Genomic DNA, 21,843 nt, shown 5'->3' with positions numbered 1-21,843 from the left:
CCTGTGAAGAGCGTTTGCACAAGATTTACGTATGTTCACACGAGAGACCTTTTTTTTGAATGCGTGGTCTCTGCATATATGTGTGTGTGCGTGCGTGCGTGCGTGTGTGATATATGCAAGTACACGGTCAAGTGTAGCTGTAAATATACTACGCGTTCATATTATAGTTAAATAGGGTATGTAAATATTATTTTCAACCACGTTTTCATTCACGATTTAGTCGTAGGCAGTATGACGTTTCAAGAGATTACACAGCTACCTGAGAAAACCATTGACCATGTAAATATATGGTCTCAGAGAAAACATACGAGAAAAGTACCAAACTCCATCTGCAGGAATTTATGGGTAATATCTTCACTTCCGTCTTTCAGTTTTCGAGTTTGTTTTGTTAGACTTTTGTTGTTACAATTCTGCGTTCTTCTCGGAGCATTTCTGTCCTGGTTCTGCATCCTTGAATGGGGAATCCCAAAAGCCTGCCAGAGTCTATTTACATCACTAGTAAATGACGTCACTTGTAATATAACCAATCACATGAAGATGTAGATTTGATCCGTATTTTGGCAACAAATACCTAACTACTACGAGCAAAATACTCATAACGTTCAGTCTGATCCGTAAGCTTAAAATCAATATATGTGCTTGAAATATGATGATATATTTCACTGTTATGTTATTTATGTGTCTAGAAAATATTAGATGTATGTAGGAAATAGTTTGTAGTGATACTTTTGCTACGTCCAAAGGTTTTACATCCAAAGATAAAGATAGTTTTAAAGAAACAGCATCTAACGCAGCAGGTGCGTGTTCGCCCCGTGGTCCGCTGCAACTGAGACACGTCATTCAAAGTGACTTCCGCGAGAATTGAACTACCAGTAAGAATTTGCATATGTCAGAGCCACATCGCGATAAGCTGAATAGTGACTTTGATATAGATTTATCTGTGTCGGCTCCACAGCTGGATAACCCGCCAACGAACAAAATGGCAGAAGCCGGGCGTTTAAAACTGTTTGTATGTGCTGGAGGAATATTCGTCTGCTATTTTTATTACGGAGTCCTGCAAGAAAAGATGTAAGTTTTCTTAATATTTCTTGCAAAGCATGTAAAGTGTGTGGCATGTTTAAAGCAAGTATGCGGATACCTATGTAATTTATCCTGTAACTTCTGATTTATACGTGCAATGTAAACTTCTGTCAACAGCTGGAATACAAAACTCACCATCTCCGTATTAGTTGTAAATAATACAGGACTGAATTGATATATGCTGTTGCCAGCACAGCACATTGTATGTAGTTTGGGTTTGCTCACCATGGCAAACGTGCTTCTACGCGTTTGTGAAAAATAAAATATATCTCTCAGATCCTTCCCTTCACACACATGGTTCGACAATTAACAAACTACGCCCCCTAAACGAATATGTTACGGACTCCGGTACTTTTGAATTTTGCAATGTACCATAATAACTAAATTTCTTGAATCCATTGATAGAGCCAACAATAGTTAATGGAAAAGGCTATGGCTTGTTTATGTCCTAATTATCATACTGCATCATAACAGGTAAGCAGACTGTTCTTATATTTTCTGATGAATTTGAGGTATTTTTAAGTTTTAAGGCATGAAATTCAGCATGAAAACGTTTCCTGTTAATCGTGTAAATAGTTCCAGTTTTCTACTGTTTGACAAGTATTAGATGAGCCACCTGACAAATGACCCCAATTGGCATATATGGGAACGCCCTCCAGGACATTCCATTCAAAACAAGGGAAATAGGTTGTCATCTAAATATTGAAAAGTTCAATTTCCTCATGCAAATCGTGTTGTATTGTGATGGTGTTTTACTGAACTAAATCACACAATGAGACACGTACGTGTTAAACAGTAGTGGTTTTGATTTCATGCCACGGTCAGCATGTATTGCACATGCTTATTCGCCAATCAAACTAGCAAGCAAGTGTATTCATCCAGATTACTTGCCCTGCCAGCTTGTCACAAACGCGTTCACTGTGCTGGCTCATCAAATACAGTACTAATGTAAACTGGGAAATCCTAAATTCTAATTTGGGAACTGTTTCTGACTAGTGTAGGCCTTAGAACAGATCCAGATGAAACCCGGGTTGGGAAAGACTCTGTTCATGTATCCCTTAAATTTCAACATATGTCATATTTGGGATTTCACTTTCTTAGCAAAGTACAAATTCTAGTACTTGCTTGGTTGAGTTCCATCCGGGATTCAAAGCCGCACCCTCAGAGTCAGGCATCAAATCGCCAGCACACAAAGTCAATCGTCTAGCCCACTCAGCCACCGCGACTTCCACAAAAAGGAAAGTCGGACAACTGTTACTCTAGACTGCATACTTTGTGTACCCCTCTGATAAATGTGAACTGGCACAGCTCCCACGGCTGAAAGCTATGATTACACGATGCCATTTTGAAAGTAGTCAAATGCAACATATGTCTGAGGGTGCGGGTTCAAATCTGGATGGGACTCAACCAAACAAGTACTAGAATTTGTACTTTACTGAGAAAGTGAAATCCCAAATATGACATATGTTGCATTTGACCACTTCACCGAGAAAGTGAAATCCCAAATATGATATATGTCGCATTTGACCACTTTCTAAATGGCATTGTGTAATCACAGAATGTATTCCTCATCTAATAAAGATGAATTTTAGCATCTTTTGTTTTAACTTGTATTCAGAATTGAACATGCTGAAAGACATATTCCAGCTTTTAAAGAGTGCCAGAAGAAAAAGGTGTTTCCTCACCACAAACTTTTAGGGGGGATACTGGCGGAAGTCTTACTCCTGGATGATCACGTAAACCAGTCTAGCATTAACAACAATTTGCTGTGTCACCTGTCAGACCTAGCTGGAGTTAGTGACAAAATACATCACTTGTATGAGGCAAGTGACTGTGAGCTCATTTTACTGTATTCTGTACGAAATAGTACGAACCCATGTACCCAGTCTTTCCCTGAATCCATGAGGGTTTATCATTCTTATCATAGTTACAATGAGGAAGGTGTATTTAGATTTATGTTCTCTCTGTTTACCAAAAAATGAGTTTATTAAACTGTGACATCTCAGAGAGTGATATACAGGGCTCCAGATAAGGGCTGCATCAATGTATGTACTGCTAAAAAATAAAAATATGCATGATACATTAGAATAGACATTAAAACATTAGAGTAGCACATACGCACCACAGCAATGGTGTACGGTTTTAGAAATTAGCACCATTTACAGATGTTTTTATCTGAAAAAGTATTGTTTGGCTAGAGTGCAGTTTACCGGGCGTGCTACCCAGGGACTGCTGAGCGCTTGCTAATGACCGTGCTGGTGTATCCTTAGCCCTTGGGGACCCCCATTCTAGATCCTTAGCCCTTGGGGACCCCCATTCTAGATCCTTAGCCCTTGGGGACCCCCATTCTAGATCCTTAGCCCTTGGGCACCCCTTCTAGATCCTTAGCCCTTGGGCAACCCCCTTCTAGATCCTTAGGGTCAGTGAGTAAAGGTTAGGGTTGGCTTACTTTTGGTGTGAGTATATCCATCCGAAAAAGTTGGAAAGAGTGTGCCCAGTAAAGTGCACTACTCCCTATTGTTTTATTGTTTATTGACCTGTTTACACAAGACTAGCAATGTGATAGTGCATGTATGAAACAAAACACAAGATTACTGATATGATATTTAATTCATTCAATGCTCTAAATGATTTTTCCTGTACTCCTATATTGAAAAATTAAGGAGTACATACACCCAATGTTAAAATATTATCTGTAGCTCTGGGCAAAGAACAAACTGACCTTGGGTAACCAATATATATCCCCGCTACGTGTTGTCAGTTAGTGTGCCATATGCTCTGTGATTACTTGTCCTTGCAATGATACTAATTTTATTACATAATTCAAGATGAGGATTTCACTATCCTGTTGAAATGACTGTACATTAAGTGTAAGTTACTGAGCAGTTTTCTCTTTCTAACTTAAGATAACTGTAAATTTTATTTTTCAAGAGTACAAAAGATTTCAGTAATGTCAATCATAAGTTATTCATTGGTCATGAGGGGAACATGGACTGATGTACTGTCTGTGTGTTGATATGATTGCACGATGCCATTTAGAAAGTGGTCAAATGCAACATGTCACATTTGGGATTTCACTTTCTTAGTGAAGTACAAATTCAAGTACTTTTTTTTTCGAGTTCCATCTGGGATTTGAACCCGCACTCTCAGAGTCAGGCACCTAATCACCAGCGCACAGTCAGCCATGTGGAAGTCGCGGTGGCTGAGTGGGCTAGGCGGCTGACTTTGTGTACTAGCGATTAGTTGCCTGACTTTGAGCGTGCGGGTTCGAATCCCGGATGGGACTCAACCAAAAAAGTACTAGAATTTGTACTTTACGAAGAAAGTGAAATACCATGTATATATGACATATGTTGTATGTTGATATGTCGTCATCACAATAGCTGCCAGCTCAACCTTTAGTGTGTCTATGCAGTATGTGAAAGAGCGTCTGCCTGGCGGCCCACTGCTAACCATGCTTACTAGTTACATGGCGGGCTTACAGCTGTATTGTATAGCCGGCCCTGTGGGCCAATACATTTTCCAAGGGTATCAAAAATATTTTATAATTGTGGTAACTAGATGATGTCTGTATAGTTCATGATCAGTCAAACTGTAACTTGCACAGATCAACCTACCCATTTTTCTAACACTAAATGTGACTAGTATAGAGAGTGTTTTCAGCCAATGAATAATGTTGTTCTTTTCTGATGGCAGTGACACTAAGTGAATTGACAAAGACCACCAAGTCGTGGTTTTATTAAATTTGCTCTTGCACATATTTAAGTTAACCTCACTACAAGTAATTCATTAATTACTTTCTTTCAGCGCCTTATCTCAATTTCCTATATTTGATACAGGGCTGGTATCATGTTAACAGGGCTGGCAACATTCTTTAGTTATCAGCCCAGTGGGCTTCCTGTGTTTTTGTAGGGGTTTCGTACACTGGTCTGTGATCTCAGGTGTGAAACTGTGGAGGAGTTCAGTGCTGTTGGTTATCATGGAGCAATAAGACTAAGAGTGTCAAGTGCACTTAGGTAGCAGCAAAGCAATTGCAATAGTTATGTGTTCCCTGCTGTCTTTCACTCTCAGACTAAAGGTTTACTTACCATCAGAGTTAGGCATTGCTTATGTCTCTGTTATCAACCATTGACAAATCAGGTCCAGACTTGACTACTAATCATGTTTATATACTATCATTGCTTGTTTTTTTTATTTCAAACTGCAAACTACAAATATATTTTGTATGAACTTTCTACCATTCTCATTTTAATGCAGTAAGTGTAAAGACACAGACTATAGTGAGCTGGAGCAACATGCAGTTTCAGATGTGGGCCTGCAACTTTCAGTATGGATTAGTCATATTTTTCATCCTGACTAGCCAACCAGATATCGACCTTCATCACCCTCAGTGGCTACCCAAGACACCTTGTAGAAATCACCATCAACATCACCTTAGAACGAGATCAACCTCCAACTAAATCTGAACCATCTCCCACTGCCATAAACATTCCCTTCATTGTATCCATCAGTCATTACATCAGTTGTCTTCTATGGAAAACTGCCAACATTGACACTATTTTCTCATCTGGCAAAACCCTACAGTCTTTACTATGCCCCTAACCCAAAAGGATTTGTATGCTAAAAGAAATGTACACATGGCAATACGTACGTACGTGAAATCTGATATGAAATTAACCTAATCAGTGCCCATGATTAGAAATCCCACCTATACCATCAATTAGAAAGATACTTTACATTTTGGCCGTCAACATGAGAAGAGAAAAATTGATGGAGGCCATCTGAGGTAGATGGTACTGTTACGGTTAAGAATTTACCGTGATAAACTATGTAAGAAATCCCCTTGTGAACCAGCAAAACAGAACAAAGACAAGTCATAAACGTTCAAATTGTATTATTATGCAACAAGAGCAAGGTATACAAAGTCACGCATCAATTCCACATTACTGATTTCTAGTACAATTCAAGAGAGACAAAATCTAAGGCAATGGGTCACAAGATATAATATAGCTAACTCACCAAAGTCTCAGTACAAGAGATAATCAACTATGCAGAAAGTAAACACAATGATCGGTCTGACAGCAGATAATGTAGATTCAGGCGTTGACGGATTTTGATGATCACACGTTGGCAGTGATGTATATCCTCCAGTTAATATGAATGAGTGTCACCCTCAACACGGCAACCAGCCTTTATAAAGAAAAGTCATTTCCCAAATGTTCGGGCACTTACGAACATTGTCAACACTGTAGAATCCCCTCGAATGTCTCCCGGAGGTAAACACATAGAAAACTAGGAGCAGATATATTCCGGAAAACCAGAATCCTAACCATCTATTAAAACAAAATGTGACCCATCATATTTAATATTCATTCATGTCATCCAATAACTTGAACATCTGTTAACAACAATTACTGTAGCAAATTTTGTTCAGTTATTTTCATAAATAACACTTTTAGATGCGTTTTTGTGTGACATGCAGAATTTCTCTGTCTAGGATCAAGCAGTAACGCGAATGACTGACCCCCTCTCAGGTAGTCTCTTGTACATGTAACACATACATGTTACATCTTCTACTGATACAAGAATAAGCTTTCCCATGGTGCTCATCATCTCTATACTTTGATGTGTGTTTTCTAATCCTTTTCATTATATAAACACTCTGTACATACTCTGTACAATTGACTCTATTGCATAAACATAATCACTTAATCTCTGTGACCACTGTACATCTAAACAGAAACATACCACTTAATCTCTGTGACCTCTGTACATCTCAACAGAAACATACCGCTTAATCTCTGTCACCTCTGTACATCTCAACAGAAACATACCACTTAATCTCTGTGACCTCTGTACATCTCAACAGAAACATACCGCTTAATCTCTGTGACCTGTGTACATCTCAACAGAAACATACCGCTTAATCTCTGTGACCTGTGTACATCTCAACAGAAACATACCGCTTAGTCTCTGTGACCTGTGTACATCTCAACAGAAACATACCGCTTAGTCTCTGTGACCTGTGTGCATCTCAACAGAAACATACCGCTTAATCTCTGTGACCTGTGTACATCTCAACAGAAACATACCACTTAATCTTTTTGACCTCTGTACATCTCAACAGAAACATACCACTTAATCTCTTTGACCTCTGTACATCTCAACAGAAACATACCACTTAATCTCTGTGATCTCTGTACATCTCAACAGAAACATACCACTTAATCTCTGTGACCTCTGTACATCCCAACAGAAACATACCGCTTAATCTCTGTGACCTCTGTACATCCCAACAGAAACATACCGCTTAATCTCTGTGACCTGTGTACATCTCAACAGAAACATACCGCTTAATCTCTGTGGCCTCTGTACATCTCAACAGAAACATACCGCTTAATCTCTGTGGCCTCTGTACATCTCAACAGAAACATACTGCTTAATCTCTGTGGCCTCTGTACATCTCAACAGAAACATACCGCTTAATCTCTGTGACCACTGTACATCTCAACAGAAACATACCGCTTAATCTCTGTGACCTGTGTACATCTCAACAGAAACATACCGCTTAGTCTCTGTGACCTGTATACATCTCAACAGAAACATACCGCTTAGTCTCTGTGACCTGTGTACATCTCAACAGAAACATACCGCTTAATCTCTGTGACCTGTGTACATCTCAACAGAAACATACCGCTTAATCTCTGTGACCACTGTACATCTCAACAGAAACATACCGCTTAATCTCTGTGACCTGTGTACATCTCAACAGAAACATACCGCTTAGTCTCTGTGACCTGTATACATCTCAACAGAAACATACCACTTAATCTCTTTGACCTCTGTACATCTCAACAGAAACATACCACTTAATCTCTGTGATCTCTGTACATCTCAACAGAAACATACCACTTAATCTTTGTGACCTGTGTACATCTCAACAGAAACATACCGCTTAATCTCTGTGACCTCTGTACATCTCAACAGAAACATACCGCTTAATCTCTGTGACCTCTGTACATCTCAACAGAAACATACCGCTTAATCTCTGTGACCTCTGTACATCTCAACAGAAACATACCGCTTAATCTTTGTGACCTCTGTACATCTCAACAGAAACATACCGCTTAATCTCTGTGACCTGTGTACATCTCAACAGAAACATACCACTTAATCTTTGTGACCTCTGTACATCTCAACAGAAACATACCACTTAATCTCTGTGACCTCTGTACATCTCAACAGAAACATACCGCTTAATCTCTGTGACCTCTGTACATCTCAACAGAAACATACCACTTAATCTCTGTGACCTCTGTACATCTCAACAGAAACATACCACTTAATCTCTGTGACCTCTGTACATCTCAACAGAAACATACCGCTTAATCTCTGTGACCTCTGTACATCTCAACAGAAACATACCGCTTAATCTCTGTGACCTATGTACATCTCAACAGAAACATACCGCTTAATCTCTGTGACCTGTGTACATCTCAACAGAAACATACCGCTTTATCTCTGTGACCTCTATACATCTCAACAGAAACATACCGCTTAATCTCTGTGACCTCTGTACATCCCAACAGAAACATACTGCTTAATCTCTGTGACCTGTGTACATCTCAACAGAAACATACCACTTAATCTCTGTGATCTCTGTACATCTCAACAGAAACATACCACTTAATCTTTGTGACCTCTGTACATCTCAACAGAAACATACCACTTAATCTCTGTGATCTCTGTACATCTCAACAGAAACATACCACTTAATCTCTGTGATCTCTGTACATCTCAACAGAAACATACCACTTAATGTCTGTGATGTCTGTACATCTCAACAGAAACATACCACTTAATCTCTGTGACCTCTGTACATCTCAACAGAAACATACCACTTAATCTCTGTGATCTCTGTACATCTCAACAGAAACATACCGCATACCACTTAATCTCTGTGACCTCTGTACATCTCAACAGAAACATACCACTTAATCTCTTTGACTTGTGTACATCTCAACAGAAACATACCGCTTAATCTCTGTGATCTCTGTACATCTCAACAGAAACATACCACTTAATCTCTTTGACCTCTGTACATCTCAACAGAAACATACCACTTAATCTCTGTGATCTCTGTACATCTCAACAGAAACATACCACTTAATCTCTTTGATCTCTGTACATCTCAACAGAAACATACCACTTAATCTCTGTGACCTCTGTACATCTCAACAGAAACATACCACTTAATCTCTGTGACCTCTGTACATCTCAACAGAAACATACCACTTAATCTCTGTGATCTGTGTACATCTCAACAGAAACATACCACTTAATCTCTGTAAAAATACCTCGCTGGCTTCCTTTACACACTATAACATTTTGGTCATACTCACATTCTGTCATTTACTTGATGAATGGACAAGAAGTAGCCTAGAAAAAAACATTGTGTTGTAAGTGTTATAAAAGTTGTAAGTTCATGCCATACAATGTTATGTTTTAGTTAGTAATCCATTAGTTCTACTATTTACCCGGCTTATAACTTTGGTGTCCAGTCTTGTAGCTGTGAATTATTTTCTTCAGCACAAAGGGGAAATATGGAGAAGGCAAATCACAGGAGAAGTTCCGCTTCACCCTCGCCTTGGTGTTTGTACAGTGCATCATAAATGCTATCTTCGCTTTGTGTGGTGAGTTACAATTTCTCTTGCTTGGCAAGGCAGACCCTTGCTTGAACTTCTATTTGACAACTAGTTGGGGTGTATGTCAATACGAGGCTACTGGGACCATCATGGATTTGTTTCATTGTCACTTTGTCCTGCAAATCTTCTTCTGTAATTTGTAAAGAGGAAGACTTTAAACTGCATGGTCCTATAGCATGTCATTTTCTGATGTTGGTCTGTGAGAATGATCCATTTGTCTTTTCAATACCAATGTATTTACAGCTCGAAAGATCTTTCAGCAGGAGCGTGACTCAACCCCACGCACACTGTACGCCATGTGCTCCCTCACCTACCTGGGTGCCATGCTTGCCAGTAACCATGCTCTCCAGCATGTCGCCTACCCCACTCAGGTATGTCATAGGAAGTACTTCCTTTATTATCCCCCTTGGCATGTAATGCAGGAGGAATATAGTCAATACCTTGTCTGTTTGTCCATCCGTCCATCTGTAATCATTTTGTTTCCGGAGCATAACTCAAAACCGTTCAATATTCTTAGACCAAAATTGGTAGATATAACAAACTGAACCTAAGGTTGTTTCTTTTGCTATTTACAGATTTTTTGGCATTTTTATTTTTCTTGGTGTCCATGGAAATGTTTTGGTCTTAGTCTAGTTTGAATGGTAGGCAGAGGTTGTGGAACACAACTTGAAAACCTTTCAATAATTTTCTGCAAAACTTGGTAGATATATCAATCAGAACATAAAGTGGTGCCGTTTGCTATTTACTGGTTTTTGTGATTGATTATTTTCTTGATTTTCATGGAAACATTTCAGACTTTGCGTCAAAAGTGAGAAGTGTGTTTCGATACAATTCTGACTTAGTTTCAAGATGAAGGGATGGGCTTTGTTTCCAGAGCACAGCTCAAAAACTTCTCAATATCTTTCAGCAAAACTTGGCAGATACGTGAGGCAGACCCTGAAGTGGTGCCGTTTGCTATTTGCAGATTTTTGTCATTGTTTTTTTTTTTTTTTCTGGGTTTCCATGGAAGCAATTCAGACGTCAGTCTTAAACGGGAACAATGGCCTCCATTTCCAGAGCACAGCTTGAAAAACCATTTGATATCTTTTCACCAGAACTTGGCAAATATGTGAGGCAGATTTTGAAATTGGTAGATATAATAATCTGAACCTATGGTTGTGCCTTTTGCTATATACAGATTTTTGGCATTTTGTTTTTTCATGAAACGTTTTGGTCTTAGTCCAGTGGTGAGGTGGACTTCGTTTCTGAAGCATAGCTCAAAGCCTGTTCAACATTTTTCTGCAAAACTTGATTGATATATCAGTCAGAACCTAAAGTGGTGCCTTTTGCTGTTTACAGATATATGGCATTTATATTTTTCATGATTTCGATGGAAACTGTTCAGACTTTGTCTAGAAACACATCAAGTTACTGTCAGATGATTTGCCCTTTCAAATATGTGGGGGTCAGGGGATATGTCACCTTCTGATGACGTTTGTTCATGATTTCCATGAAAATCATTCAAATTTACTCTAAAAAAACCCATCAAGTAACTGTCAGATGTTATATTCTTTCAAATATGAGGAAACTTGGGGGATGTGTCATCTTCTGAAGACTCTTGTTTGCCATTGCAGGGGATATTGATGACTTTGCCATGTTTTGGTGAAGATTTGGTTGACAACAGTTTCAGAATGTTTACTGAAATGTTACACCATAACATAGTAAAAATATATGTAGTCATCATGAAGATTGTTTGACAGTCAACGTACCTTGTATGGTCTCGAAGAGAAGAAACTATGGCATGCATGCTTAATCTAACTGTTAATGAAATGGTGCTTTCCCAATATTTCGTTATTTTGGGCTACCTGCGATACTATTAGTTCACTTTGAGCAGCTATCTATGATGTCTACTATGTTTCTAATACCATTATTATGTATTTACATGTCCTATCTGCACTATTATCATGATAATTTTACATTTTTTCTTCAGGTGCTTGGTAAATCCATCAAACCAATTCCTGTTATGATTTTGGGAGTTCTTTTGGCAAGGAAGCGTTACCCCATGGCCAAGTACTTCTGTGTGCTTCTCATCGTGATGGGTGTTGCCATGTTTATGTACAAGGACCAGGCTAACAAAGCTAAGGAGGCTCACTCTGGCCTGGGCATGGGCGAGTTTCTGCTGGTAAGTGGTCCTTTTCCTGTGTTGCTGCAACCCAGGTGACATTTGAATGTCTTGGATGTGCTATGGTAGACTTTCAGAGCAGTCAGGAAGGATGGTGCAACTAGAGTTCACTGCTGGTCTGCTTCATGCACTGTCAGTGGTGGAGTAACAAGGAACCAATGGAAATTACTCGTTTTTAGTGAGCACAATATTAGATCTACTAGCCTGGCTGGACATTGTGCTCAGTAGGAGATCAGGGTACATTGATTGATGGATCATTTTGTGCTCATTATGTGTATTTTGTCATAAGTGGACCTCCTTACCTCCCTACAGTTGGTGTCCTTGACCTTGGATGGCCTGACAGGAGCATCCCAGGATAAGATGAGAACGGAGCACAAGACGGGAGCGTACAGCATGATGCTGTTTGTCAATGCCTTTTCCATCATCTGGCTTGCCATAGGTGAGATTCACTGCCTTTGTCCTTCAAAGGTGCACTCTGTGGAGCACCACCTCACCTCGCCTCGCCTCGCCTCGCCTCGCCTCGCCTCACCTCACCTCACCTGCATTTGAAATTTCTTGTAGCCACTGTTGCCCGGCGACAGCTAGCAGCCACCATAGCATGGAGCAAACATTTATGTTACACGCTGGGGGATGTAGTCATCACCTTGTCAGTCTGTCTGTCTGTGCGGCCGTAATCACATAGTTTCTGGAGCATAACTCAAAACCCATTTAGTATTTTTAGTCCAAAATTGGCAGTCTTTTGCGTTTTATACAGATTTTGGGCATTTTTCTGTTTCTTGGTTTCCATGGAAATGTTTTTGACTAATGGGAGGGATAGGCTTTGTTTCCGAAGCATAACTAAAAAAATGTTCAATAGTTTTCTGCAAAACTTGGTAGATATATCAATCAGAACCTAAATTGGTGCCTTTTGCTGTTTATAGGTTCTTGTGATTTATTATTTTCTCGGTTTCCATGGAGAGTTTCGGATTTATTCTCAAAATTGAGATTGTGTGGTTTTTTTCCGGAGGAATGGGCTTTCAACAGAACTTGGCAGATATTTAGGAGGCAGATCTTAAAGTGGTACCTTTTGCTGTTTACTGATATTTATCATTCATACTTTTCATGATTTCCATGAAAATGATTCAAACTTAGTTGAAAAATACATCATGTAACTGTCTGATATGTTCCTTCAAATATGTGGGGGCTGGGGGGGTATGTCATCTTCATATAACGCTTGTCATCACAGTGTCAGCAGTGTTGCATTCATCAGTCCATGTCTGGACAAGGCGTAACAATCACCTTTACGGTTCGTCAGCACCTGTTGGTTGACATTTTAGAAGGTTATGAATTATAAGACAACCATGACACTTTATGGATGACATCTTCTATATTAGCCCTCACACTGCATTTTGCTGGGGGTATTAAAATGCACTTCATCTCTGCGTCCGTCCATCTGTGCACATGTATCTTTTCCGGAGCAGAACTCTAATACTTCTTAATATCTTTCAGAAAAACTTTGCAGATATGTGAGGCAAACCCCTAAGTGATACTTAGCACTTTTATTTTTCTGGGTTTCCGTGGAAACAATTTGGACAATTTGTCAAAGGATTGTAGGGGCCAAGGGGCATATGTCATCTCCTGATGACTCTTGTTCTAAACAACTACATGTTAAAGGTCACAGGCAACGTAAAACACAACTTTGCAGATTCTGATACCTTTTAGTATCCACTTACCGAAACGAGTATTAAACATGCCAATTCAGCCTATAAAGTTGAAAAAAAAAAGCCCGCGAAAACAGAGTTCACACGATTCACTAAATTTCCCCCAGTGCTGGGGGAAAAAGTGGTTTCAACAGCTGTGCTGCGCTGCGCTGGGCCCATAATGCATGCGGAGCGAATAGGTTCGGGGAGTTTTAACAGTGTGCATGCCCGGAGTATGAGGTCATGAGCAGTAGCTGTCATTGCTCTTGAGAGCACACCGACCCGCTACGTCTGGGTTCAGTCTCCCGAGGGATTCATTTCAAGGGAAGTAAGCCCAAGTACAAAAAATTCACCTTTGAATCGCGGTTGTACTCTTGTACTTTTGTGTATTTGGTATTTTTACAAGCAGCAATGTATATTATATGTCACGAATGACTGATAATTGTGTTTTAATGATGTTTGATTTTTTGTCTGCATGTGACCTTTAACAGATGGTTCATCTCATAAATCACTATAGACATTTCCTATCTTATTTCATTGCTCTTAATCTCTTTCCAGTACTTCTATTAATCCTTCAGTCTGCGGTAATTGCCCTAAACCATATGACAGAATGTGCATTAAACTTAACACAGTGATTTTGAATTTTGAACTCTGTTTGTACAGGTCTTGTGACAACAGGCGAGGGTCTGGAGTTCCTGAGTTTCGCTGGTCGACACCCCTCTGTGTACTTTAACATGATTTCATTTTCAATAGCAAGTGCCTTAGGTCAGGTGAGAATGGCTTTTCTTGTGGGAATGTTCAGGGGGATTGAGAACATCTTTGTTCTGGTGTTTAGACAACTTAAGAGATTAAGTAGGTATGCCATTTATTTTTGTTGAAACGTTCCTGGGAATTGGTTGGTCTGTCATCGGTCTTATTGAAACATTCCAAGGGATATGGTGGGTCTGGTATTGGTCTTGTTGAAGTATTTCAGGGGATCAGGTAGGTCTGCCATCAGTGTGTTGAAATGTTCCAGGGGATTGGGTAGGTCTGTCTTTGGTCTTGTTGAAATGTTCCAGGGGATCAGGTAGGTCTGTCCTCAGTCTTGTTGAAATGTTCCAGGGGATCAGGTAGGTCTGTCATCAGTCTTTTTGAAATGTTCCAGGGAATTGGGAAGGTCTGTCATCGGTCTTGTTGAAATGTTCCAGGGGATTGGGTAGGTCTGTCTTTGGTCTTGTTGAAATGTTCCAGGGCATTGGGTAGGTCTGTCATTGGTCTTATTGAACCACTCCTGGGGATCGGGTAGGTCTGTCCTCGGTCTTGTTGAAATGTTCCAGGGGATCGGGTAGGTCTGTCCTCGGTCTTTTTGAAATGTTCCAGGGTATCAGGTAGGTCTGTCATTGGTCTTGTTGAACCACTCCAGGGGATCAGGTAGGTCTGTCATCAGTCTTGTTGAAATGTTCGAGGGCATCAGCTAGGTCTGTCATCAGTCTTGTTGAAATGTTCGAGGGCATCAGGTAGGTGTGTCATCGGTCTTGTTGAAATGTTCGAGGGCATCAGGTAGGTCTGTCCTTGGTCTTGTTGAAATGTTCCAGGTGATCAGCTAGGTCTGTCATCGGTCTTGTTGAAATGTTTGAGGGCATCAGGTAGGTCTGTCATCAGTCTTGTTGAAATGTTCGAGGGCATCAGGTAGGTGTGTCATCGGTCTTGTTGAAATGTTCGAGGGCATCAGGTAGGTGTGTCATCGGTCTTGTTGAAATGTTCCAGGGGATCAGGTAGGTCTGTCCTCGGTCTTGTTGAAATGTTCGAGGGCATCAGCTAGGTCTGTCATCAGTCTTGTTGAAATGTTCCAGGGGATCAGGTAGGTCTGTCCTCGGTCTTGTTGAAATGTTCGAGGGCATCAGGTAGGTCTGTCATCAGTCTTGTTGAAATGTTCCAGGGGATTGGGTAGGTCTGTCCTCGGTCTTGTTGAAATGTTCCAGGTGATCAGGTAGGTCTGTCTCTGGTCTTGTTGAAATGTTCCAGGGTATCAGGTAGGTCTGTCTCTGGTCTTGTTGAAATGTTCCAGGGCATCAGCTAGGTCTGTCATCGGTCTTGTTGAACCTCTCCAGGGGATCGGGTAGGTGTGTCATCGGTCTTGTTGAAATGTTCCAGGGGATCAGGTAGGTCTGTCTCTGGTCTTGTTGAAATGTTCGAGGGGATCAGGTAGGTCTGTCTCTGGTCTTGTTGAAATGTTCGAGGGCATCAGCTAGGTCTGTCATCGGTCTTGTTGAAATGTTCCAGGGTATCAGGTAGGTCTGTCCTCGGTCTTGTTGAACCACTCCAGGGGATCGGGTAGGTCTGTCATCGGTCTTGTTGAAATGTTCCAGGTGATCAGGTAGGTCTGTCATTGGTCTTGTTGAAATGTTCGAGGGGATCAGGTAGGTCTGTCTCTGGTCTTGTTGAAATGTTCGAGGGTATCAGCTAGGTCTGTCATCGGTCTTGTTGAAATGTTCCAGGGTATCAGGTAGGTCTGTCATTGGTCTTGTTGAACCACTCCAGGGGATCGGGTAGGTCTGTCATCGGTCTTGTTGAAATGTTCCAGGTGATCAGGTAGGTCTGTCCTCGGTCTTGTTGAAATGTTCGAGGGCATCAGCTAGGTCTGTCATCGGTCTTGTTGAAATGTTCCAGGGGATCGGGTAGGTCTGTCCTCGGTCTTGTTGAAATGTTCCAGGGTATCAGGTAGGTCTGTCATTGGTCTTGTTGAACCACTCCAGGGGATCGGGTAGGTGTGTCATCGGTCTTGTTGAAATGTTCCAGGGGATCAGGTAGGTCTGTCTCTGGTCTTGTTGAAATGTTCGAGGGCATCAGCTAGGTCTGTCATCGGTCTTTTTGAAATGTTAAAGGGGATCGGGTAGGTCTGTCCTCGGTCTTTTTGAAATGTTCCATGGTATTGGGTAGGTCTGTCATTGGTCTTATTGAACCACTGCAGGGTATTGGGTAGGTCTGTCATCGGTCTTGTTGAAATGTTCCAGGGGATCGGGTAGGTCTGTCCTCGGTCTTGTTGAAATGTTCCAGGGGATCAGGTAGGTCTGTCATCGGTCTTGTTGAACCACTGCAGGGTATTGGGTAGGTCTGTCATTGGTCTTATTGAACCACTGCAGGGTATTGGGTAGGTCTGTCATCGGTCTTGTTGAAATGTTCCAGGGGATCAGGTTGGACTGAAATTAGTCCAGTGTCATTATCATCTGTTTGGGGGTCATTATATTCATACAAGTGAGTATTATTATCCTTCCTGTGTTTGTCCAGGCTCCTGGAAAGTCAGGCTGACACTGCCATGCTGCCTTGAAGTTATAAACTGTAAAACCAAACTTACTTACTTTACCCCAGAACATCCTGTCAGTAGCCATCACTGAGGATCCATTCCAGTGTTCATTGACTGTGAAAACTGACGCATCAAGTATTGTATGTTGCACTTGCCATGCACAGCTTGCCTTTTCACTTCCACTGTACAGTCCATTGACGATTGCAGTATGGATACTTTAGTTTCATGTTTTTCTACCCTCAGACATTCATCTTCATCACTGTGACAACATTTGGACCTCTCACATGCTCCATCGTCACAACAACAAGGAAGTTCTTCACTATACTAGGATCTGTGTTGATATTCGGCAACCCCATGCTGCCTCGACAGTGGGTTGGAACCCTGCTGGTGTTTGTTGGTTTGGGACTAGACTCTGTGTATGGCAAGGAGAAAAAGAAGAATAAGTGATCTGATGTTTGCTGGCTGAATGTTGAACCATAGGATGTTTGGATGTGATTATGAGTGAATGAATGCAGAGAAATGATGAAGCTAAAGAGGAATTAAGCTGCTTTATTGTATGCTGGCTGATACTTCCAGGGACCAGTGTATTTGTTCGTTGTCATTTTTATTGTGTACATTCAATGCCAAAGTGGACTGGTTTTAGGGAATGTGGATGTTGTGCTTAACTTTTTATTGGATCCCTGGGGTTTTTATTTATAGGCTTATCAAATATTTCATAACCAGGATACAGAAATTCAGAAACAGTTATTTAATGTGTTAATATTTCAAGTACAATGTAAGATGTACATTTTAGCCATATTGATGTTGTGTCTATAGACTTACTGTGTATAATTTGAGAAGAATGGTTGGTGATGATCATCCCACGTGTTCTGGCAGGTCCTGTTTGGGTTGTGCCCTGTTACCAGAATGAATGTCTACCTCAACACTCGATCAGAGACATAACATTCACTGTACCACACTGGTTAACATACAGTCACTCTGACATGTTTCAGTAGTTGACAAGCACATGCAGCTGTTTCATGAGATAAAACTCTCCAGATCTACGAAACAATGTCCACACTTAGGTAGCCAAGATTAGCTGAACCTGAACCCCGCTTTCCTGTCACTTTCACTTGATAACTGTATTTACATGAGCCATCAGCACAGTGGGGCAGCCAGGATAGGGTAGCCTAGTAATGAATGTGACGAGCAGGGGGTTGTGTCCCTTGCATGTCCAGTGTGTGAACTCCAACTGAGGCTTGGGTTTTGCTAACCATATGGATCGGAAAGGTTCGGCTTGAAAAATTGTGTTCTTGTGAGTTTCACAATCGCTTAGAGTATCGGACTACCTCTGTTTGTTAAGCATTCTGAAAATGCAACATTCTGTGCCTTTACATAGACTAAACACAGTGTATGTCTGGTAAACGTCACTCTTCCTATGAAGCAGTGATGATTACATTGTTATATACTTATTGTATATTTGTTTGGTTACCTGGTTACATGGTGTATGGTTTGCGTGCTGGTTTGAAGGAAGAACAATTTACTTTTTATAACAAAAACCTGGCTGTATTTGCATTGTCAGTTCTTACATCTGTCTCAGGGCTGAACATGAGTGCACTCTTAGGAATTTGGGCTGAGAACATTTTTACGTTTTGAACTCATAAAAGCTCATTTTGCTGTATAAACCTGATCAGTGTAAGTTTGTTTGTCTGGCCAAAAATGGGTTTGGGTCATATGTTTTACAAAAGGAAAATGCATGTTATAGTTTTCCTACCTATTCAACCTACAACTTCAAGGTCTCAAGTATGAGGTGTATAGGCATAGCGCTGTGGTAAATGTGCTCACTCATCACAATTAAGACCCAGGTTTGATTCTATAACAAATGTGTCTCCTTTTACTGGACCTCCTATCTCAGTTATGCTATCCTAAGTCCATACGTTGACAAGTCATCATCCTCTTATGTTCTTCAACTGAAACTTGTAAAACTTCAACTGAATCTGAAGTTGCTTGGACTATGCCAAGATCTCTAAGTGGACTCTGGGCCCAAGTGATGCAGCAGTCATTAAGCCATGTTGCATCCCATAGGAACGAGCGAGTTTAGTATTAGACTGCACTTGGCAACATTTTACAGCTTTATGCTAGCAGTCTGTAAATAATTTAATCTAGATCAAACAATCCAGTGATCAACAGCACAAGCATCAAGCTACGATGACACATGTCCCTATGGAAACACTTGTGATTGTTGGTTCTGTCATTATCAGCATCATAGTGTTGGTGTATATTTCACTGAGAGATCTGAGATCTACATCACATCATAGCAGTGTTGAAAACACTCTGCTTGCCGTCTCCTCTTTCCAACTGGAATTGTATTTACTGTAGTCTAGCTGTATGCTCCCCATGGTGGTGTGACTGAATTTGAATACTTTCACTTTGATACATATTCATTGTAAATATGTACTGTTGTCCCATGTCAAGGAGCTCACACATCTGCATATCGTGATGTCACAACTTTGATGATACTGGTGATAAATTTATGTGAATATAACCTTGTGTTGTGTTTACTGCAAGATGGATCTCTCATCCAGAGCAGATCAGCAGAGAGTGACCCTTGCTCCTGTAGATGAATGCCCTTTAAGTGAAAACAGTTCTTATAGCTTGTAGACAAAGAGAATTCTGGGTTTAGTGATGAAATTGTGCAAACGAAACAGGCACTGATTCATATCACGATCATGACAGTCAAGGATTACTTCCTCTTAACAAAACAGTCACGTGTGTGTCTTACCACTTCACTTTTTGGAGTCTGAAAAACTGCAACATTTGTTTATGTCAAGATCAATCATGTGACATTATTTGATTAATGGCTCCAGCCCTGTAAACAAATGTTGTCCTTTCTTAAGGCAACACAACAGACTTTTCGGAGTGGCTGGATAAATGACTTAGTTGTGTGTGTCATGACAGTGTTTGACGTCCAGTGTAATAACAGATTTGTCTGGTCCCTAGATGACTAATATAGTTGAGTCTGAAGCATCAGATATACAGCCACAAAACTGACACAAGGTGAGTTGCCCTTCACATTTATTGAAGAGCTAGCTCCCTGGGCTCAACTGCAGACCAGGTGAAGAAGGTCATTTCTAGCAGGATGAGTTTATACAATGATCACATAACACACATCTTCAGAAAAATAAAACAGCTTCTGGAATACTGTAAAACTATACACATTTACCAACAGCTTTGGGCAGCACAAAACACTTTCACGAGTAAGTCCTCTCACAAGAACAGTACCAACATACACCTGCATTAAATCATCTTATGACAGAGCCCAAACTCATCAAAATCTCATCTTCATTCTTGCTAAGTTTTTACATCTGAGGAAAAAAACCAATGATGACCACTTCAGGTATGCACGATCAGTAAACCCATTCCATGGATTAGGAAAGGCAGGGGCCAAGGACCATTTTGCACATTAGAATGAAAAATGGCCCATTGAAATTTTGAATTTTGCTATTGATACAAGGGCAGTGGCCCTTTCAAAATACAGAAAATGGCTAATAATCCTGAAAATGGCCAACTGTGGAAGTTCTCTATCCTAATCCCTGCCATGCTTACCCACTTTTTTTCTGGACAGAAGGTTGTTCCAATATGACATGGCCTCAGGTCATTGGTTAATATCAAAACTAAGATATGACTTTCATGAGATTGGGTCAGTGCAAATGCAAGAAGTAACCTTAGCACTAAGAGCATACATTCTAACTCCCATAGTTAAGATACAGGGCTAATGACTAGGCTTAGACACAATCCCAAGACCATCCATTCAAACTCCTGTACTTCAAGTATATAGTGCTGATGGTTTTCTTTGACGCGCAATTCGTCCTATACTTAAAACAGTGTTGATGGTTAGGTTTGGGCACGCAATCCTTACGATCATCTAAACAGCCATTTTTGTGTTCGCTGGTCAAGCATCCCATTAAAAAAGCAATCTTGGCACAACTGTCACGTGTCTGCTTCAGAATTGTATATATGGTTATACCAGCACCAGAATCAGTAATGCAAGTAAAGAGTTACCTCCCATACACTGGGTTTCATTTAGCATTAGCATGACTATATGGCGGAAGTCACTGAATCTCCCAGTGGTTATACTTACAATAAATACCAATATCAAATGGGACACCTTTCCTATTACAATTCAGTCTCTAGACAAAATGATCAGTTTGAATTTAATCTAGCTTACATCGCTGCATCTGTAGGATTCAGTGTACATTGCCAGTCAAAGTATACTTAGTGTTATTCGTCACACTCCACCACTGCATCTAACGAATCCTAGTAGGTCACGTCAGGTAACCTTTGAGCAACCTATGACCGTTCAATCAATAGGAAGACGGTTACATACACTTAACCAGTCAGATAACAGCTACATAGGGATCTGAGGGACTTACTAAAGATTCAGTCACTGACACATATCTCTCCACAAGCAAAATTCCACATATGACAGTTATTTGACCAGAAGTATTTGGGTTTCTGTTGACATGGTTGTCATTAGCTAATACTTCCACAAGATGACATCCTTGAATATTGCCCAAAACATTACTTTCAGCGACTGTTTACTCACCATTGTCATGGTTGTAAATTGCGCCGTGCACATAACCTGGAAGCGAGTGTACGCTAAATAACATTCGGAATCGTTCGGGTAAGAACCTTTTCGAGATAAGAAGTTCAAAAGGTATGTGCGAATGTCCATTTCGCGATTTGGTAACCTGTGTTCTGATTGGTCAATCTCAAAGGTTACCTAATGCAACCTCCCATAAGGTTTTGTTAGGATTCAGTAGTGGAGTGTAATAAAAAGTACTGAGGCTAAGTTTACTGAGACTCTGTACATTGCAGGATAAGACTCACAGTGGTACAAACCAATATTGACAATGTTTGTATGACATTCTTTATCTTTTCACATTTTATCAAAAT

At 40.5% G+C, this 21,843-nt stretch overlaps 1 protein-coding gene across 1 annotated transcript; it reads left to right on the top strand.

The window, feature by feature from the left end:
• The first annotated feature begins 766 nt into the window (after positions 1 to 766).
• Positions 767 to 19,432, top strand: LOC137298548 (solute carrier family 35 member B1-like). The gene is made up of 7 exons (XM_067830849.1): positions 767 to 1,068; positions 9,670 to 9,773; positions 10,029 to 10,156; positions 11,755 to 11,946; positions 12,259 to 12,385; positions 14,289 to 14,395; positions 17,152 to 19,432. The coding sequence occupies exons 1-7, from the start codon at positions 887 to 889 to the stop codon at positions 17,353 to 17,355; spliced, it is 1,044 nt and encodes a 347-aa protein (XP_067686950.1). The 5' UTR covers positions 767 to 886; the 3' UTR covers positions 17,356 to 19,432.
• The last annotated feature ends 2,411 nt before the right edge of the window (positions 19,433 to 21,843 follow it).

This window comes from Haliotis asinina, chromosome 10 (genome assembly GCF_037392515.1).
Source record: "Haliotis asinina isolate JCU_RB_2024 chromosome 10, JCU_Hal_asi_v2, whole genome shotgun sequence".
NCBI lineage: Eukaryota > Metazoa > Mollusca > Gastropoda > Lepetellida > Haliotidae > Haliotis > Haliotis asinina.
The sequence above is the reverse complement of the archived record's forward strand: the minus strand, read 5'-3'. Positions and strand labels throughout refer to the sequence as shown.